Genomic DNA, 17,730 nt, shown 5'->3' with positions numbered 1-17,730 from the left:
GTGACTGGAGAAATTTAACTCTAATTGGCAACTGGGTGGCGCTATAACAACAGAAAAATGCTTAAAAATGGCTAAAATGCAGCCGATCGCTGTGGCTCCCCCTGTGGCCCAATGTTTTGGCTTTTTTTCTAATTTTTGGTATGACTAAGTCATGGTATGGTATGCTGTATATAGTCACGGAAACTGTCAGTGTGTCATTCAGTCTGTCCCATGTTTTTCTACTCACTGACGTGGTCAATCTATGTGAAACTGCACACAGGCATTGAGGACTGGCATAGGTAGAAGGTGCCAAAGCTACCAATGGGTATGGACTCAATGTAGCGGTTTTATTTGCCACCATTGGACTGACAAATCTACCAATGTGTTGCAGTGGAATGCCTCCATCACAGCTGAGATCCACAAGACCAAAAGCTACAGGAAGAAAAAACATCAGTCCATTAGCTGTAAATTAAACCAGAAAAAATGCACAGGACATGACGTGACTCTTCGACTTTTGTCATAAATCCCAGTTCAGATCAAAGATTCACAACAAGATGAGTTGAGACAAGCAACGACCTGCAGTGCGCCCTTCTGCAACGTTCTAAAAACCTGCCAGTTCACACCAGTGCAACTAGATGAGACGGTGTATCATCTCTATGCAACAACTCTCAGCTTAAGCACATATAGCGAGCAGCAGCAGTGACCCACTGTCCAACAGTGGCACACCGTGAGGACAAAACAGAGGGCTCGGTGGGGACATAGGAGTACCTGCAGCAGTAAGCGAACACGCCATCTGCGGTCATTTTGACTCGACCAGCGGACTTCACTACAAGCTGATGAGCTGTAGAAACAGGTGACAACCTTTATGTTCTAACACTGGCCACCAGCAATTTGACCAGATGAGTTGCAGGTGATACCATCAATCAGCCAGTTCACACTGCTGCAACTTCTCTCTGCAGCGTTCTAAAATGGTTTTGTGTTGTTGCAAATCTTTGGTCTGAACTGAGCTAAGAGTGCAATTTTTACTTTTTGTAGTCTTAAATCCAGTGCACCCAACAAAAAGTTCAACTTGAAAAGTGCACTTCTTTCTGTTTCAGTCACAGCCACACCAATCAACGCAATGTTGGTCCAGGCAAGTTCCAAATATGTGAGAAGGATAGAGGACTCTAGTCTACACAGAGAGTCCCATATGAGTCACATATGTTCCTTGAACAGGCTTCACATTTATATGATTACTTCATGTGTTTTTGACATTATTCATCTTGTTTCAGATAAAAATTTCTAGACTCTTGTGTCATGTTCTTAAAGCTGGTGCAGTGATCTGTTCCCAGACCATCGGACAAGATCTCACCCCATTGGCATTGACTTTTTTTCTCCATTGAACCGCCAGCAGCAGTCTTGAAAGCCAAATGTGAGAATGAGACATTTTGGAGACTCAGTTTTTTGGATGCTTTTCTTTGTTTTGACAAACAACGTCCTCCTCTGATAACCAGAAGTTATGAGAAAATGAAAATGAGCTGATTTATTTTAAAAAGCACTGTAGCCTTCCAATAAATCAGGCCTGACTGTTCCATTTGATGTAACACCACAGAACACTGGACACCAACTCACCATGTCTGAGCCACTGGGTGTTGGCCATTGTACCCGTCATGCCGCCAGCAAGGCCCCGTCCCCCTGCGTCCCTCCTCTGGCTCAGTGTGGAGATGAAGGTGCCCAGAGATGGAAATGGCTGCTTGGCTCCTCGCCCAAAACCCTGCCACAGGAAGATGACATCATCATCAGAAGTTTTGTTCATGTATTTGTAAGTTGAAGACACTCTGAAGGACACGAACATCCCATGAAAATAAATCCCCAGAGTAACCAGCCTCAAAATGTTGGTGTTTCAAGTTCATATTTCATACAAATGTAGCAGCTTTAAGTGTTTACAGGTTGATTTTTGGCACCGAATATTTAGTTTAGTCGGTTACTGTTTTCAAACAGTATCACCGGCGAAAATAAAAGCGAAAGCTGACCCCAGATTTATTCCACTTGGTGTTTCACCTCACGTCATCTGTGTATTTTAGGTGCTGTATCTGCGGTTTTTGTAGCTTCCCTCTTGGATGTGTGCTGCTTTTAGTCTGTCATCTGGTCACAATGACAAAAAATCCCAATCTCAAGGAACATTCTGAACACAGTAAAATAAGAGGAAAACCCAGGCAGAGGTCAGAGTCTCTGAAGGCGCTTGCACGTGATTGCCGATTTGCTGACGCCACAGCGCTCGCCATCGGCTTGACCCAACGCTGATCTCCCCTCCATCTTGCAGTCGGATCTTTAAATTTTTCCATGCCCCATCTCCGCGCCTGCCCTCCAACTGCATTCTACTGTAAATCATTGGCTCTACACGGAAAGGTCAGCGTCAAACGGGGTCGAGGCCACAATGTGATCCCGAAGTTGAAAAGTACCCTGAAGTCAGCGTTAAAGATTAAGATTAAAGTTCCACTGATTGTCACACATCTGAGTGTATGAAATTTGTTCTCCATATCTGACCCATCCCCTAAGGAAGCGGTGAGCAGCAGTGGTGCTGCGCCGGGGAATCATGTGGTGATCTAACCCGCCAATTCCAACCCCTGATGCTGAGTGCCAAGCAGGGAGGCAGTGGGTCCAATTTTTATAGTCTTTGGTATGACCCGGCCGGGGATAAAACCCCCGACCTCCCAGTCTTAGGGCAGACACTCTCCCACTAGGCCACTGAGCTGGTTACGCCAGCTTCCATTGGAAAACAATGGCACAGCAGACATCAAGAGATTTTTAACGCTGATCATGTGCAAGCGCCTTGAGAGTGATGATTTTTTTGTTGTTGTTTTTAGAAAAATCTTGCATATTACACCTCTAATAATCCAACTTTTATCATCAAAGATGAAAATAACAATACATGTTTTTAAATATATGAACACTACACACCGCTAGCAATCAAATTTTTATTAAAAGTAAGTAATAAGAAAAATGAGGTGTATATTTTATCCCTGAATGAAAAAAAATCAAATCAAATATACACAATAATGCAGCTTTTAAAAGGTAAATTAAATAAGCTGCTGCAATTAATTTCTACTTATCTGCCAAATATTCACTCTTTTACCTGTGATAAGCCAACAATACCTATATTAATTATAATAATTTATTACACGGCTCTATTAAATGCTGTATTCTGATTAGTCAGTCGCGGCATTCAGAGGTCTGATATTACTGTGTAATGACCGTTGCTATGTAGCCCAGCGTTGCTAGGGACGCTGCCCTGACAAGGAGATTCAGTCGTTCCCGGCAGTTTTTTTTTCTCTCCCTCCAATTTAATTTATAAATCCATAAAAATCATATAATTAATCAATATTCTGTCTCAAATTATTTATTTAACTGATAATTAGCCGTGTAATAAGCGGGATAATGTATAATGAGCCGGTGAATACTGGGAAAACAACTCCCTTCAGGGGAATAGAACCCCTCTTCTATTCCCCTGAAGGGAGTTATTTCTGGCTCATTATACATTATCCCTTACATATAAAACCTGACAAGGCAGTTGCTACAGAGACTGAAGCTACATGTGAAGCTAACATACAGTAGCAGTAACTGAAGATCAGAATATGCAAAATTTTGCAATTTATTACTAATAGAAGAGGCTAATGCTAAAGAATGTAAAACTTTTGAACACCAATGCTAATTTATAAATTTATTTTTTTCGATTTTTCTGCAAAATGCGTTAAATAAACACCAAGTAGCGACCATCTGCGGGAGACAGGCAATGTTACCGAACAAGTTTACTAATAGAGTCACTCTCTGTCTTCTCAGATGTTGCGGTTTCTCACCAGAATGGGAACTTCTTAAATAAATCCAGACATTCAGCTGCATGCACAGACAATGACAATATAACCCAAACTGAAGTGATCTAGCATAACATTTCCTAAATGTTTCCTATGATTAATCGCCTTCTGGTATTCCTCTATTTCAGACAGGTTTCAGGTCTCTGCAAGCTGCACAAGAGCCACAAGTGCAAGCAGAGGAAGACGTGAAGAGGAGGGGAAGGAGGGATTTATAGGAGGGAGGGGAAAATGGAAATTACAAGACAAAAAGAAGGAGAGAGGGGATGAAGTTGGCAGAGGCGTGGAGAAGGAGATATGAGGGTGAAATTTAAAAAAGGCAAGAAAACGGGAGAAATGGGTGAAAGAAGAGTCAGGAAAGGAGAGATAAGGGAGGCAAAGGAGAGGAAATTGGTGTAAAGAAGGCAGGTAAAAAATAAAGATGAAGAATGAAAGGGGGGGAGATGGAGAAAATATGTGGAGCAGAAGAAGAAGAGGACAGGAAGCGGGGGAAGAAAAGAGACAGAAGAATAGATGGAGATGAGAGAGCAAACAGAAGGAAGAGAGGAGGAGGGGGGATAAGAGGTGGAGGAAGAGGAGGTGGAGAGATCAACAGATGCACAGCAGCCGCTCCTGACAGCAGCAAACACACACAGGCAGACACAAACACACACTCCAGCAGTGATGTGTTCATGGCCTGCAGAACAGAAGGAGCAGGAAGACGGTTAATCCCACGTTCAAAACCAATCAGTTTCCAAAGAAATGAAACCTTGAGGACAAATCGGAACAAAATCACAGTCTTGGCATCACACACACACACACACACACACACACACACACACACACAATTTCTCCTGTTTCCATGTCATTATATCATTTTCTCTCGTGTACACTCACAGAGGGAGAGAAAACAAAGGAGTGTTTGTCTGCGAAGAAACAACCTCAGCTAGTTAGTAACAGGTTGTGTTTCCAGAGTTATGACACAACACAAAAACAGACACACACTCGCAGCACACAAACACATGTGCATGTTCATCATGTGCCTTCGGACTGAAGCTCCATCTCTCTGATGAGACACAACAGGTTCTCCATTCAGAGCGGATCAAACACACCCTGGCAACACTGACTGATCTGCACACAGAGCGCTGAGCGGACGCACCAACGCAGGTTTTATCAAACGGATCCACAGAAATCAGTGAAAGGAGCAACATCTGTGGGATCAACACAAAGCTGGGTGAATGTTGAGACAATGACTCATGCGGTCAAAGAAGAACTAACAGTGCAGTGGACCATTTATCCTGACCTACATTTACACAACGCTTCTTATTATTTTCAACAAAATTCAACTCAGTGTGCCGGCGTTAGGGACACGGCTCTAAGGATGCCAGTGTGTGTTGCTCGGGCTACCACCGTGATCCAGACTGAAATATCACAACAACCATTTGATGGAGTGCCACTGAATTTTTGGCAAACATTCATGATCTCCAGAGGATGAATCTTTTTGAGTTTTATGTTCCCCTGACTTTTCCTGTAACCCTCGCCATGCAGTTGATTTTTGTAGTTTTTAGTAAAATGTAATGTAAAATGTTCGTCCAGTTCGTTTTATGATCAAATGTCACTGTGAGCATGTTAGCATGCTAATTTTTAGCATTTAGCACCACTGTGCTAAAACAAAGACTTACAGGGCTTCTAGCATGGCTGTAAACGTTCTAGTCTTGACTGTCTAATGCAGGGGTACGATAAATCTGAAGGTGGTCGATTTCTGGGCTGAACGATATGTTTCCTCGAAATAGTCTGCAACACGCTTTGAGGTTCATGCTCTCTCGTTTGTTGGGTGTGTCAGAGATGTTACCCAATCAGCAGTTATGTGTATAAATCCAGTCGTATTAAAGGATCATTTTGCCGTTTTTCAACATCACCTTCATCGAAACAAATTTGGGGTCAAGTGTGTCATAAAACAACAAGTTGGTGTTCGTGTTCTCACTGCAGCATTTACAAGCGGACCAGATCAAATGCCCTGTGCGAGAAAGCTGCTCTTGATTGGTCAGAATTTCCATGTGGGAAAAATCCCGGAAATAAACCAAACGTTGAAGAAGAGTACACTTGCAAGATAAATGTGACACTTTCTAATGTCACAATGGAGGGACAACTACGCAGGTTGATTTTAGCGCTGCTCATCGTGGACTATATTGCTGTCATTGTTCATTTTAGTCAAACCATACAGTTTGAAAACGAGGCGCGGCTCCAACTAGAAAACAATGTTTTGATGCATTGGATGTGCTGAATGTGCATATTAAGGCAGTACAGGAGGAAGTGCACATTAATAATCCTCCAGGACTGTAACATGCTCATGTTTAACCCAAACAATGTGTAATGCGACTATTCTCACCACAAACGAACCGCACAAGAGTTCGTTTGTAACCGGACCGAGACCACCTCTTCAAGAAGGTCTCGGCCTGGTTGTTTTGGTGCTCACCCGACTGCGATTGCTGTGTTCACACCTGCCCAAACAAACCACACTTAGGGGGTAAAAGAGCTTGAGTTTGATTGAACCGAACCAAACAGGGCAGGTGTGAAAGCACACTCAGACACTTTTACCTTTTGTAAACAGAACCACATCTGTGCTGCGTTAATATGAGAAGTTTCTGGGGGTTGAGAGTCAGGAGCTTAAGTGCAGTCCATCCTTGTACATGTGGGCACTGCAGTAACAGCAGTGCAAGAAGAAAAGCTCAGCTTCTCTGTCAAATGCAGCTTGAGCATTTATTGCTCCGACTGACTGCATATACCATGAGCTCTGATTGTATGTCAACTTAAAACATGGTGAATTTCGCTTTTAAGAAGGCAATGTGCCCCTGGTTTGCTGCATCCTCGCACCTAGAAGCAATGAGTGTATAAATACACTCCTTTTCCAGGAAAGCCACAGAGCAGCCACATCACTCTCTTCTCTCTCCTAACTCTTTCATTATCAACGTCACAGCCCCACCCACACCCACACCCGCCGACTGACAGGTGATCTCTGGGAAATGTGGAGCAGAGTCACCACAGTGATGCTCCCCGAGCAACACACACGGACACTACATCCAGATCAGTCGCAGCTTGATTTTCATTGAGGACAAAAGGGTTGTCAACAAATAATTCTCGATGAAACAAACACCGACGACGTCCTGGTTCACATCTGACAACAGTTAACACTTTTAGCAGCAGTTTTTATCTCAGTGAGTCTTGTGATGTCAGTTCTGTCCAACTGGGCTCAGTCACTCAGTCTGAGAGGAAATGCTGTCATCCAGAGAGAAACCACACCAAGAGGAGCTCCACATCTGACTCTCTCTTTCACACACACACACACACACACTCTTTGCGCTGCCTTCCTTCCCCTCGGTCTCAGATGTTAATCTCTAATCAGATCCTGCAGATTATTGTGAGACTGTGTGTGTGTGTGTGTGTGTGTGTGTGTGTGTGTGTGTGTGTTGGTATCAGTCGCCGCCCACGGGAGAAATATTGCTTTTCCGAATAAAAGGCAAACTTTATGGCTGTCTTCTCCCATAATTTCATGTTCAAATATTTCTTCAGTTTATTGCTTTGAATGAAGGGCTTCTCATGACTGAATCATCTGACAGATCTGGATCTGGTGAGCAGGTCTGTGTGAACATGATCACCAGGTGTTTACTGAGACCTGCAGTTGGTTAAAAACTGGGCAAACGTGCATTAAATCGTCTGCACATTCGGTGGAGCTCTGGCACCAGAGGAGCAGAAAAAAAAGCTGACTCTGGCTTGTATGCAGCAGCCAGATTTAACTTGGTTTGGTTCTGCAAGATTTGAGCTGATTTAGGAGGAGGAATCAACTCTAGTTAGCAGCACTCAGGCCAGCTTTGGGCCAGAGACGCCTGACAGAATCGATCCAAGCAGGCTTGTGCTGATTCTGGTGCTCCATTCATCACGGGTCTGGGATGAGTATGGTAACCAGTTGTGACAGATTTAGGACACCGTTGGTCCCTTTGGCTCTCTGGGTGTGAAAGTGATATGAGAGAATGAGGAGAAATCAGACAAAGAGAAGCACAGAACCAGACTGAAGCAAAATAATCAGGCTCGATTCAAGATTCAGTCGACTGAAATCTTGGAGGTCTGGGGAAAATCTCGTTAAGAAAATTGGATGAATGAGACTTTATGAAACCCTGAGGCAGAAACAGCAGCTCTGGTTTAATGTCAAACTTTCTTCACTGAACACCAGCTGTCTCAATTTCATCGATACAATGACAGCTCACTGTACGTGGGACCTTTACTGTCCAGCCTTTGAGCCTGACTTTTCTCAGAACTGAGCTCGACAGGCCAGAAGACTTCTGAGGAAGAATCCGAGAATCAGTCTCACTGAAGTCCTGGAGAAACGAGCTGCAGCGAGAGAACACATGCAGCCACTTTATGGCATTTCCAGACACAACCAGAGTCAGTCTGAGCAATGACAGACTGTTTATTGGTCAAAACCATCTGATCTGCACATTCCTGCTCCCTGACACAATGGAGATGACATCAACCAACCAGCCTGTAAGTTAGCCCGCCAGTCTGCGCCGTAGTGACACAGACAACCGAACCTGAAACACGCCGATAAACAGGCCAACACTGGTGCATTTAAAAACACAATTATTACATCATCTGACACGGCTGGAGAGCTGATGTCAGGAGTCATTATGTAAGACAGGGGCATCAGTTTTTCCACAAGGAGGAAACCGCAGTCTGCTGTCACTTTGTGTTCACTGCATGTTCAGGCTGAGAGTTTAAATATTATCTCAGAATCTGTTGAATATGATACAAGTTTTTAAAGCATGATTTGACTGAAAATTTGCATTCAAATTACATGCACATGCAGATGATCATCTACTGCACTGTAAGTATACCCCACTCCCTAATTATATGTCATGTTTGAATAAAACAATTTTAAAAAGCACTTTAAATAAACAACAGGAATTATTACAGTAAAAACATTAGCATCATTTAGACCTTAGCATGAGGCTGCTGCAACAATAATTAATATAAATTAATCATATAATGGTGAACTATTGTGTTTTCCTTATTTTCTTTAATCAGTATTTTCCAAAAAATTATGGTTTATAAATTATTTTGTAATCTATTTCAGTTTTTAAATAATGAAGGAAGTTTTCTGTTGTGCCATGCACCTTTTCTGCAATTTTTGGCAATATATTTTTTTAATTAAATTGTTATTTTTAATTTGAAATAAAGAAAAAAAAAGAAGTTATTCATTGGATGCTAGGTTTTTCTCACTTTGGTAAATACTACACTGTCAACACACACAAAAAAACAACATTTTTTTGCACAGCAAAGATAATTTTTCGTGAAAATCTTTTTTTTTTTTTTTTTTATAATATAAGAGGAGAAAATGCAGTTTTCTTACAGCTGGAGCGGAGCTGTTGAAAATTGGTGGAAGCCTCTCTCTTTCCCTCTCAACTCCTGAGAGCGCAAAATGTTCTCCATCCATCCTGTCGGTGTGGAAGAGCGGAAAAAGTTGTGTTTTTTTCCCTGGAAAGACTCAGTCCTCTACAGCCTCTGTGTTTCTGCTCCTCACAGGGCTGCACATGTTTTTACCAGAGCCAGCTCTGACCCCGAGGTACCCGTCTGTCTGCTCGCTCCGCTCCGGTATTTCACCTAAATCAGGGAGATTCACATCCTCCAAGTAACGGGAGTGAAATCTACCTTCGTCGGACAGGTGGGCTCTCCGTTACGCGCACAGCTTGACGCGTAAACGTCTCCAAAAGCGGCGCGTTTGAAGTCTCCGAGAGGAAATCGTAAAGAGCGTTATGTTATCTTCGTTTTAAAGGAGTTTTTAAAACACGTTGAGGGTGGGCTGCTGCCCGCTTCTTCTTCTCCTCCTTCTGTCCCTCTCTGCGTCGTCTGTCGGGGAAGCAGCAACGCTGCGGGCCGGCGCCATGTTTGGAGGAGGAGGAGGAGGCGCCTGGAGAGCAGAGCCTGGAGACAGCAGTGCCACACACACACACACACACACACACACACACACACACACACACACAGGGAGAGAGAGTAACGGGAAATTGGAGCTTTTAGATTCACAATAAAAGGAAGAAAAGAAGAAAATTCCATGAAACTGTTAAAACACAACTGAACTGAAGGCAATAAAACAAACAGATGCAAACACAGGCCAATAAACGCAAGTATAAAAATCACTGGAGAAACTGAAATATGAAAATGACTTTAATAAAATATAATGAGGTAAATCAAAAATGATTACTTTAAGTCTTTTTTTAATTTTTCATTAACTGACTAAACGTTTGAGACAGCAATTAAACATTGTATTTATGTTCTCATAATCTTAAATAAATAAACATTTTTACATATAATAGTGACTTAATCTGTATTTACTTTACTTAATAATAATAATAATGATAATAATAATAATAAATAGTGACTTAAAAAGTTTGTTTTTCAGAAAATGGGACAAAGTATCTCATAACATTTATACTGATATTTTTATTTTATTTATTTTCCTAGAATGTATTTACTATTATCATTATCATTATTATTACTATTATTATTATTATTATTATTATTATTAATAATAATAATAATAATAATAATAATTGATTAAATAATTTATTTTATTTTATTTTTATTTTATTTTATAATAATCTACCTTTTTAACATTATTTTTTAAGACTCCAAGACATTTGCACTGATGAGTATATAAAGTCATGAGGAAATAAGGCCACCATAATCCAAAAATATTAAGGAAAAAAAAATCTCTTCAGGTCATAAATTCCCTCAAAAATATTTAATTTCATCTCATTTAATTTAAGATAATTCAATTTAATTCACTTTAATTTAATTGTATTTAATTTAATTTAATTTAATTTATTAAATTTATATAAATGAAACAAAATATTGAATGTCGTTTCTTCAGTTATCAGTGATCTGAAAATAATCAGTAGGCTACACATAGCCTAGCCGAGTTTTAGTAATCCTCTTTGATTTATTGACAGGTGACTGTCTGAATCCTTTTGATCATTTTCCAGTCCAGTGTCTTTTAATTTTACTCTTATTGCACCACCCCACTGCAGGGCTTTTATTTTGACCGTTGTGAGAGGAAGTGATGTGCTGTGATTTCCTCTGTCTTGACGGTGGTCCTGCAGACTCTGCGTCACCACTACAATTTAACTTCTGTCCATAATTAGTGAGAAACAGGATCCGGGCTGCAGGCCAGCTCTCACTGAACATAAAGAAACTGAAGGGCTCCTGATGTCGCAGATCAGTGTGTGTGTGTGTGTGTGTGTGTGTGTGGTTTCTCGGTAAAGTTGAGATCATCTGAACTCTCCGTCTGGTTTCCTAAAAACAGCTTCAGTGTTTCTGCAGGTCCTGGAAAAGCCTTGAAGACACTTTTAGATCTGATATTCTTTTAATGACAACTCTGCTATTTTTAGTTGTTGTTCAGATTTATTTCAAAGCAAACAGAAAGCTAAACAAGTCTGCCTTCTTAAGAAACACCTCAGCAAATCACCAAAATGAGGCAGAGTGGCTGCAGATGAGTTTTTTCACAACAAGCTGCACACACAGGGTCTTTGTCAGAACTTTTCATTGTTATGTAACACTTGACTTTTTCCTTTTCTGACAATCAGATTGCTGCCGGGGGAAAAAGCTGTTTTTGTAAGAAAAAAACTTTCATTTATTCCTGTATGAAAAATCTTCAGCATCAGCTTTTCTAAAAAAAAAAGAGTCCAGCCGTCAGGTTGAGCTCTGTTTGTTTTCGGAGCTCACACTGTTCTGCAGCAGTCAGTGCGTGTGGTGTGTAACAGCAGATTTGTTTTGCTTCACTTTTTACGGCCTCAAACTGAGTCCAGCCTCTCTGCAGTCCGCTGCACCTGACGTGGAGACGCAAAGCCTGCTGGGAATTTGGTTTAATGTACAGCACCAGAACTCTGTACAGTCTGTAGCGAACACACATATCAAGTTAATGGTTTACAGTTTTACGCTACAGAGAGCTGACTCAAACCTGCGTGTTCATCATTTACATATGGAAGATCGAGGCAGCGGACTGAGGCAGCAGGCACTGTTGCATTATGGGAGTCTTATGTAAGAGCAGATGGGCTGTGGCTGACTCATGGATTTATGGGCTGTGGGCTTCTTTGGAAAACACGTCTAGGATACCAAGAGCTGGGGAGCGAACACATGAGTCAGGAGGTGGATAAATAAATAGGTGAATGGGTGAATGAATGGGTGAATTGATGAATAAGTGACTAAGAGGCCAACCATAGGACTGCTTCTTTCATTTCTAGCACTGACACATGAAGCTCTAACCAAAGTACAGTCAGGAAGACAGTACTTGTCATGCTCAGGCTTTAAGTGTTCTCCTTGCACTTTCTCTAGGTGTGTCTGGGTCTGTTAACTGAGTCATCAGCTGATTCACAATCAGCCAATAGCACAGCAACACACCCTCTCTGTCAGCCTATCATCTTACTGCTCCTCATTTTAAACATGGTTCTTTCTCTGTCATAGTTCTTTCTTGCTGCCACGACCTCCACCTCCCCATCACCACCTAGTCTTTATGGATTCATCAGCCTCATCCGCCTCATCAGCCTCAGAGTCAGCAGCCGCCACCACCAGTGTCTGGACTCCATGGGCAACCCGGTCTCACTCTGAAGTCATCAAAATCTGGCCCTGGGGCAGTGACTTGCAGCGTCAGACTCTGATGAAAAAATCCATCCAAATGGCTCACAAAGTGGTAATTACCAGTGTTAAAAATGAAAATGGGGCCATAAAATGAAACCAGTGAAGACCTCAGCTAAAGGTAACTTTCTTCCTATCCAACATTCTGCTCTTTACAGTAAAATACCAAAAATAGATATAAATTTAAAACTTCTATGGAAAAATGGAGAATGCAGATAATATTCACTGACAGACTAATTTGATACCATTTTCTGGTTACGGGCACACTCCTCGTGATTCTGACAGGCAGTGTTCCTGTACTAAACTGAACAGAAGTTGGGAAGACGAGGACCAGTTGGCAGAGAGGAAACTGCAGTATTTATAACCCACATAAGCGTCAAAGCTGCTGACCTACACAACTTTTTAAAGTCTGGGCACTCCTGGAGAAAAGTGCCAAAAAAGAAAAGAAAAACAGAACGCTGCCTCCGGGTTTTCCACCCTGATCCTAAAGAAGGTCCTGCACAGGGAAAGTTAAAGATTTGAGGCTCATACACTGAATCTCTGCATCTTCACTCACTGTAAATAAAAAACGCATTTATTTGAAGTGTTCAGAGTAAAAACACAGTAAAGCCAATAGCTTTATTTCCGGCGTATGTGAGTCTCTGCAGAAAGGACAAAATGAAAGACAGACTAACTTTAACTAACAAAACTTTATAGATTATGAAGAATCAAATTAATTTTTGACTCTTCTGATGCCAGGAAGCAGCAGAATCTAACCATGTATTTTTGCTTGTGAAGTTGCCAAAATATCCAGAAGGAGCTCGGAGTAGAGCCACTGCTCCTTCGCATTGAGAGGGGCTAGTTGAGGTGGTTCGGGCATCTGATCCGGGTGCACCCTGAGCATCTCCCGTTAGAGGTTTTCTAGGCATGTCCCACTGGTAGGAGGCCTTGGGGCAGACCCAGAACATGCCGGAGGGATTACATATCTCGTCTGGCCTGAGAACGCCTTGGGGTCCCCCAGGAGGAGCTGGAAAGGGTTGCTGGGGAGAGTGATGTATGGGTTGCTTTGCTTAGCCTGATGCCCCAACAACCTGGCCCTGGAATGGATGAGTGGATGGAAATGGATGGATGGATGGATGGATGGATGGATGGATGGATGGATGGATGGAAATCTAAAAGATGCCTATATGTCCAGATTAAAACAGGAAACGTGAAACAAAAGATGTCTATCTTACATATAACCATATACATATAAGTACACATATGCATATAAGTTACATATAAGTTTTAAGCATTTAGATAACTTTATTTCTTTGTGAAAGTCGTTGGTGTAGGTATGTCATTAGTCCCTTTTACATTGCCTTGCCATTCTGTATAAAAGGGTACGATCACACAGTGGGGGGACAGAGTTGTCTCACTTTTAAGCCATCATTGGAGGTAGTAACAGTGCTGAAATGTCTGTGTAGACGGGACAACGGCAGGACTGGATCATGGGCAGCAAGTTTTGACAGTGTTATATGTGTGCTACTCACACCGGAGAGTTTAAAAAACAAAACAAAACAAAGAAAAAAACAGCTAATAGCAGTTAGCAGCTAACTCAAAGAGCCAAAAATGACTTTCAGGAGCTCTTCACCCTCCAAACAGAGGATGACATCAGCTGCCATATAAAAGAGAGAGTTAACGTTTGTTATTGCCATGTTATGTCATTTGCCGTTGTTTGTAAAGGGCTGCCGACACATCTGTTATATGTCACACGAGAGGCCGATGCTGTTGTGTTACATGTCACACCCATCACGCCTCTTTTGCTTTCACAACGCGGGCAAGCTGTCTAAAATCAAACACTGGAGCTGCATGATGACGCCGTTTGGTTTTGTGTAAAAATGCAAAGGTGGCATGAAGAAGCGACTTTGTAGCAGCCCCACAGTGCGAGCTCTGTGTAAAAACGGCTATTGTCACTCTCTTTTAAAAAGACTTTATTTGAATCCTTTATTCGCACAGTGAGAAATTTATGATTTTGAAAATGTGTCCATTGCAGATGTGTTATAGAGAGAAAAAAACTGCAAGTGAATAAAACGCAAACAAAGTAAGTAACACAGTGACTCTCGAAGTGTGTGTGTGTGTGTGTGTACAGATGATTGGTGGTTCTGTTTATTCACTGTGATCACTGTCAGTTTGCACTGATGTGAGAACACAGAGGAGCTGAGAGGGAGGAGAGGCATCTGTTGTCAGGAGGAATATTTGGTTTGATTCATAGCAACGCCTCAAACAGTGGGAGAGAGAGAGAGAGAGAGAGGGAGCAGAACGAACATCTGGGATAGAGAGGAGCAGAATCCTCTTTTCAGACCTTTTGGCAGCAACACACACACACGCCTTTCCTCAAAAACTGGAGAGAGGTTACTTTAGTTCAACTGCGATCCAGAGAGGGAGAGAAAGAGAGTGTGTGTGAGACAGAGAGAGAGAGAAGAGGAGGGTGAATGGCGCACACATTTCCTGCACATGAGGGTGTGTTTCTGTATCCGTTCGGAACATTTCAGTACACAAAAGTGTGTCTGAGCAGCGCTGAAAGACCGAGAAGATGAGAGGAAGAAAGGGGGAAAGAAGTGAAAGTAAAACAAGGGAAAAAAACATGGAAGAAATGAAAAACAAAAAAAACAAGTAAATGTACAGATGCTAGGAGAAAAGCTGCTGTGATAATGTCTGGCAGGAAAAGTGGGAAAACAATTAAGAAAATAAAAGAAACACAAATAAAAAAGTTTTTCATCCTTTCAACTTTTTCTTGGTAATGTCCCTTTTTTTCCTGCCTCCTGTTGGACTGGAATGAAGATGACGAGTCTCTGCAGCTGAACATTTACCTATATAGCAAATCACTTGTGATGCCTTCTTCTACCACAAGAGGGTGCTGTTTACCCATGATTCACATGGTCAGCATTCATTTCACTGATGGCAGCAATTGACATACAGTTGTTCTCACTGTATCACTGTATCACTGTATCACTGCTTAAGCTGCAATGTGACTCCTAGTGAAACTATTCTCAGTCTAATGGATCTGACCGCTCAAGAACCTCCAAGGTTGTTTATTGTGGAGCATTCAAAAGCCTCCAGTTTTCACTGTTCGGTGTGTCAATTTTAGGATTTTAACCAAACATTAAATCGTATGTGTTTGTCAGTGTAGCTCCGCTGCTTCTGTTTGACCAATAGAAGTCAGACTGAGCTCTGAAACCTTGGATGGATAACTGCACATGCCTACCTGGCACCATTCTCGGAACTCATCGGCTGTATTCAGCGGCGATACAGCCTCTGGGGGCAGACCCCCGATTTTTTGGCATTCCGGTTTGATTTGGGCGGAGGAGGCGAATTTCCGTTTCCGACTTCCGTTTATATATATGAGTAAATATGCTGAACCATTGCGATGGATTCAGAGTTTGCAGTGACGTCAATTATTTTCCGCCTCGTTAGTTCACCGCACGGACCGTTTAACCTGGCAACATCTGCAGCTGGCTCAAACGTGCGTTTAACCTGGCAACATCTGCAGCTGGCTCAAACGTGATTGGTCAATATCACGCGGACTACAAACAGCCTAGCACCGGAAACCAGGGCTCTTCCGGTTCAAGATCTCCGGGGTTTGCCTACAGACTCTACATTCACTGAATGTAGAGTCTGATAGAGACTAAAAAAAGATTATTAACATTATGGGGCCGCTAAGAAGTCCCTTCTCTAGGCTGCCTTTCCATTTTTACACAGAGCCAAACAACGGCGTCATCATGCCACTCCAGTGTGTGACTTCAGACAGCATGCTGGCATTGTGGAAGCAAAACAACTAGCCTGGTTAGACCATCCTAAAGACATGAGCTCAACATTCTGTTTCGCTCTCTGTATCAGTCTGGCCCCACTGCCAAAACACCTTCAGTGGGTAGAAGCATTCACCTCAACAGGCAGGTCTTTCAGTGTAACAAAACACCGGGGCCATCTCCAAATCCAGGCGGACGAACGGCAAAAATGTATTTTCCTCTGAAAAACTCCTTGAGTACAGTGTTGTTATTGACTCTATTTCTGCGATAACTTCACTTATTACTGTGTTTACTCCACTAATGTTAGAGTTAGGTGGCATGGTGGTGCAGTGCTTAGCATTGTGCCTCACAGCAAGAGGGTTCCTGGTTTGAACCCCAGGGTGCGGGAGCCCCTCTGTGCGGAGTTTACATGTTTTTTTCCAGCTTCCTCCCACAGTCCAAAGACATGCAGGTTAATTGGTGACTCTAAATTGTCCGTAGGTGTGAATGTGAGTGTGAATGGTTGTCTGTCTCTATGTGTCAGCCCTGCGATAGTCTGGTGACCTGTCCAGGGTGTACCCTGCCTCTCACCCAGTGTCAGCTGGGATAGGCTCCAGCCCCCTTGTGACCCCCAACAGGATAAGCGGTTATGGAAAATGAATGACTGAATGAATGATAGAGTTAGCACTTGTTGCTTTGCGAGCCACCATTACTCTCCTGCAAGCTGTTGCCTGCATTTTACATGTCAACTACAGTTCAGATCCCTGACTGGGCATGATGGGATTTTAATTTCTGAAAAGTGTTTAAGGCGGCACTGAGTCCAAGCTGATACAGAGAGCAAAACAGAATGTTGAGCTCACATCAGGATTGTCTTACCGGGCTACAAATCAACCACAAAGAGACACAAAAACATTCACAAAAGACACAAAATGACCTCAAAGAGACACAAAACCACAAAAAGATCCATGTTAGTTGCGCATATTGTGTGTGAATGTCTGGCTTGTAATGTCATGTGACTAATGTGATGTGAATTCTGTCTATGTTTGATGTAAATGACATTGATATGTGTTGATCTTACCCACCCTGCTGTGCTGAAAACTAATTGCACTGACTTCAGCCATGTGGTCCTTAAAGCCTCTGGAAACCAAAATCCACAATAGCCTTCTAACTATGTAATTTAGGGTCTTATGTACATAATATTAAACATGTAAAAACAATTAGAAATCAGTTTCCATCCAAATTCGAAATATCTGTCTTTTAAGTTTTTGTAAATTCTTGAAATTGGGTTTGATTTGGCCGTGGTTATCTCTGAGATTTATTACGCAATAAATTCCAAACCAATATAAATCATCCGTCAGTTGTCTCATCCCGCCCCCCAGTGGCAGCGCAACAAAACCTTTCCGCTCCAGCTAAATCTGCCTCTTTGAGTCTGAGCCAACAAACAGCTTTCTAGTCTGATGTTTAGAAAATACAGATCGTAAACTGGCTGAACC

At 42.2% G+C, this 17,730-nt stretch overlaps 1 protein-coding gene across 1 annotated transcript in view; it reads right to left on the bottom strand.

The window, feature by feature from the left end:
- hectd2 (HECT domain containing 2) overlaps positions 1 to 9,740 on the bottom strand; it is a 75,890-nt gene extending 66,150 nt beyond the window's left edge. The window contains exons 1-2 of the mRNA XM_050071722.1: positions 9,211 to 9,740; positions 1,591 to 1,732 (exon numbers count right to left, since the gene is read on the bottom strand). Coding sequence (XP_049927679.1) covers positions 1,591 to 1,732; positions 9,211 to 9,294 — 226 coding nt within the window. The 5' untranslated portion in view covers positions 9,295 to 9,740. The remainder of the gene's footprint in view (positions 1 to 1,590; positions 1,733 to 9,210) is intronic.
- Positions 9,741 to 17,730: the final 7,990 nt, after the last annotated feature.

This window comes from Epinephelus moara, chromosome 19 (genome assembly GCF_006386435.1).
Source record: "Epinephelus moara isolate mb chromosome 19, YSFRI_EMoa_1.0, whole genome shotgun sequence".
Classification (NCBI taxonomy): Eukaryota; Metazoa; Chordata; class Actinopteri; order Perciformes; family Serranidae; genus Epinephelus; species Epinephelus moara.
This window is presented reverse-complemented; position numbering and strand designations above follow the sequence as displayed.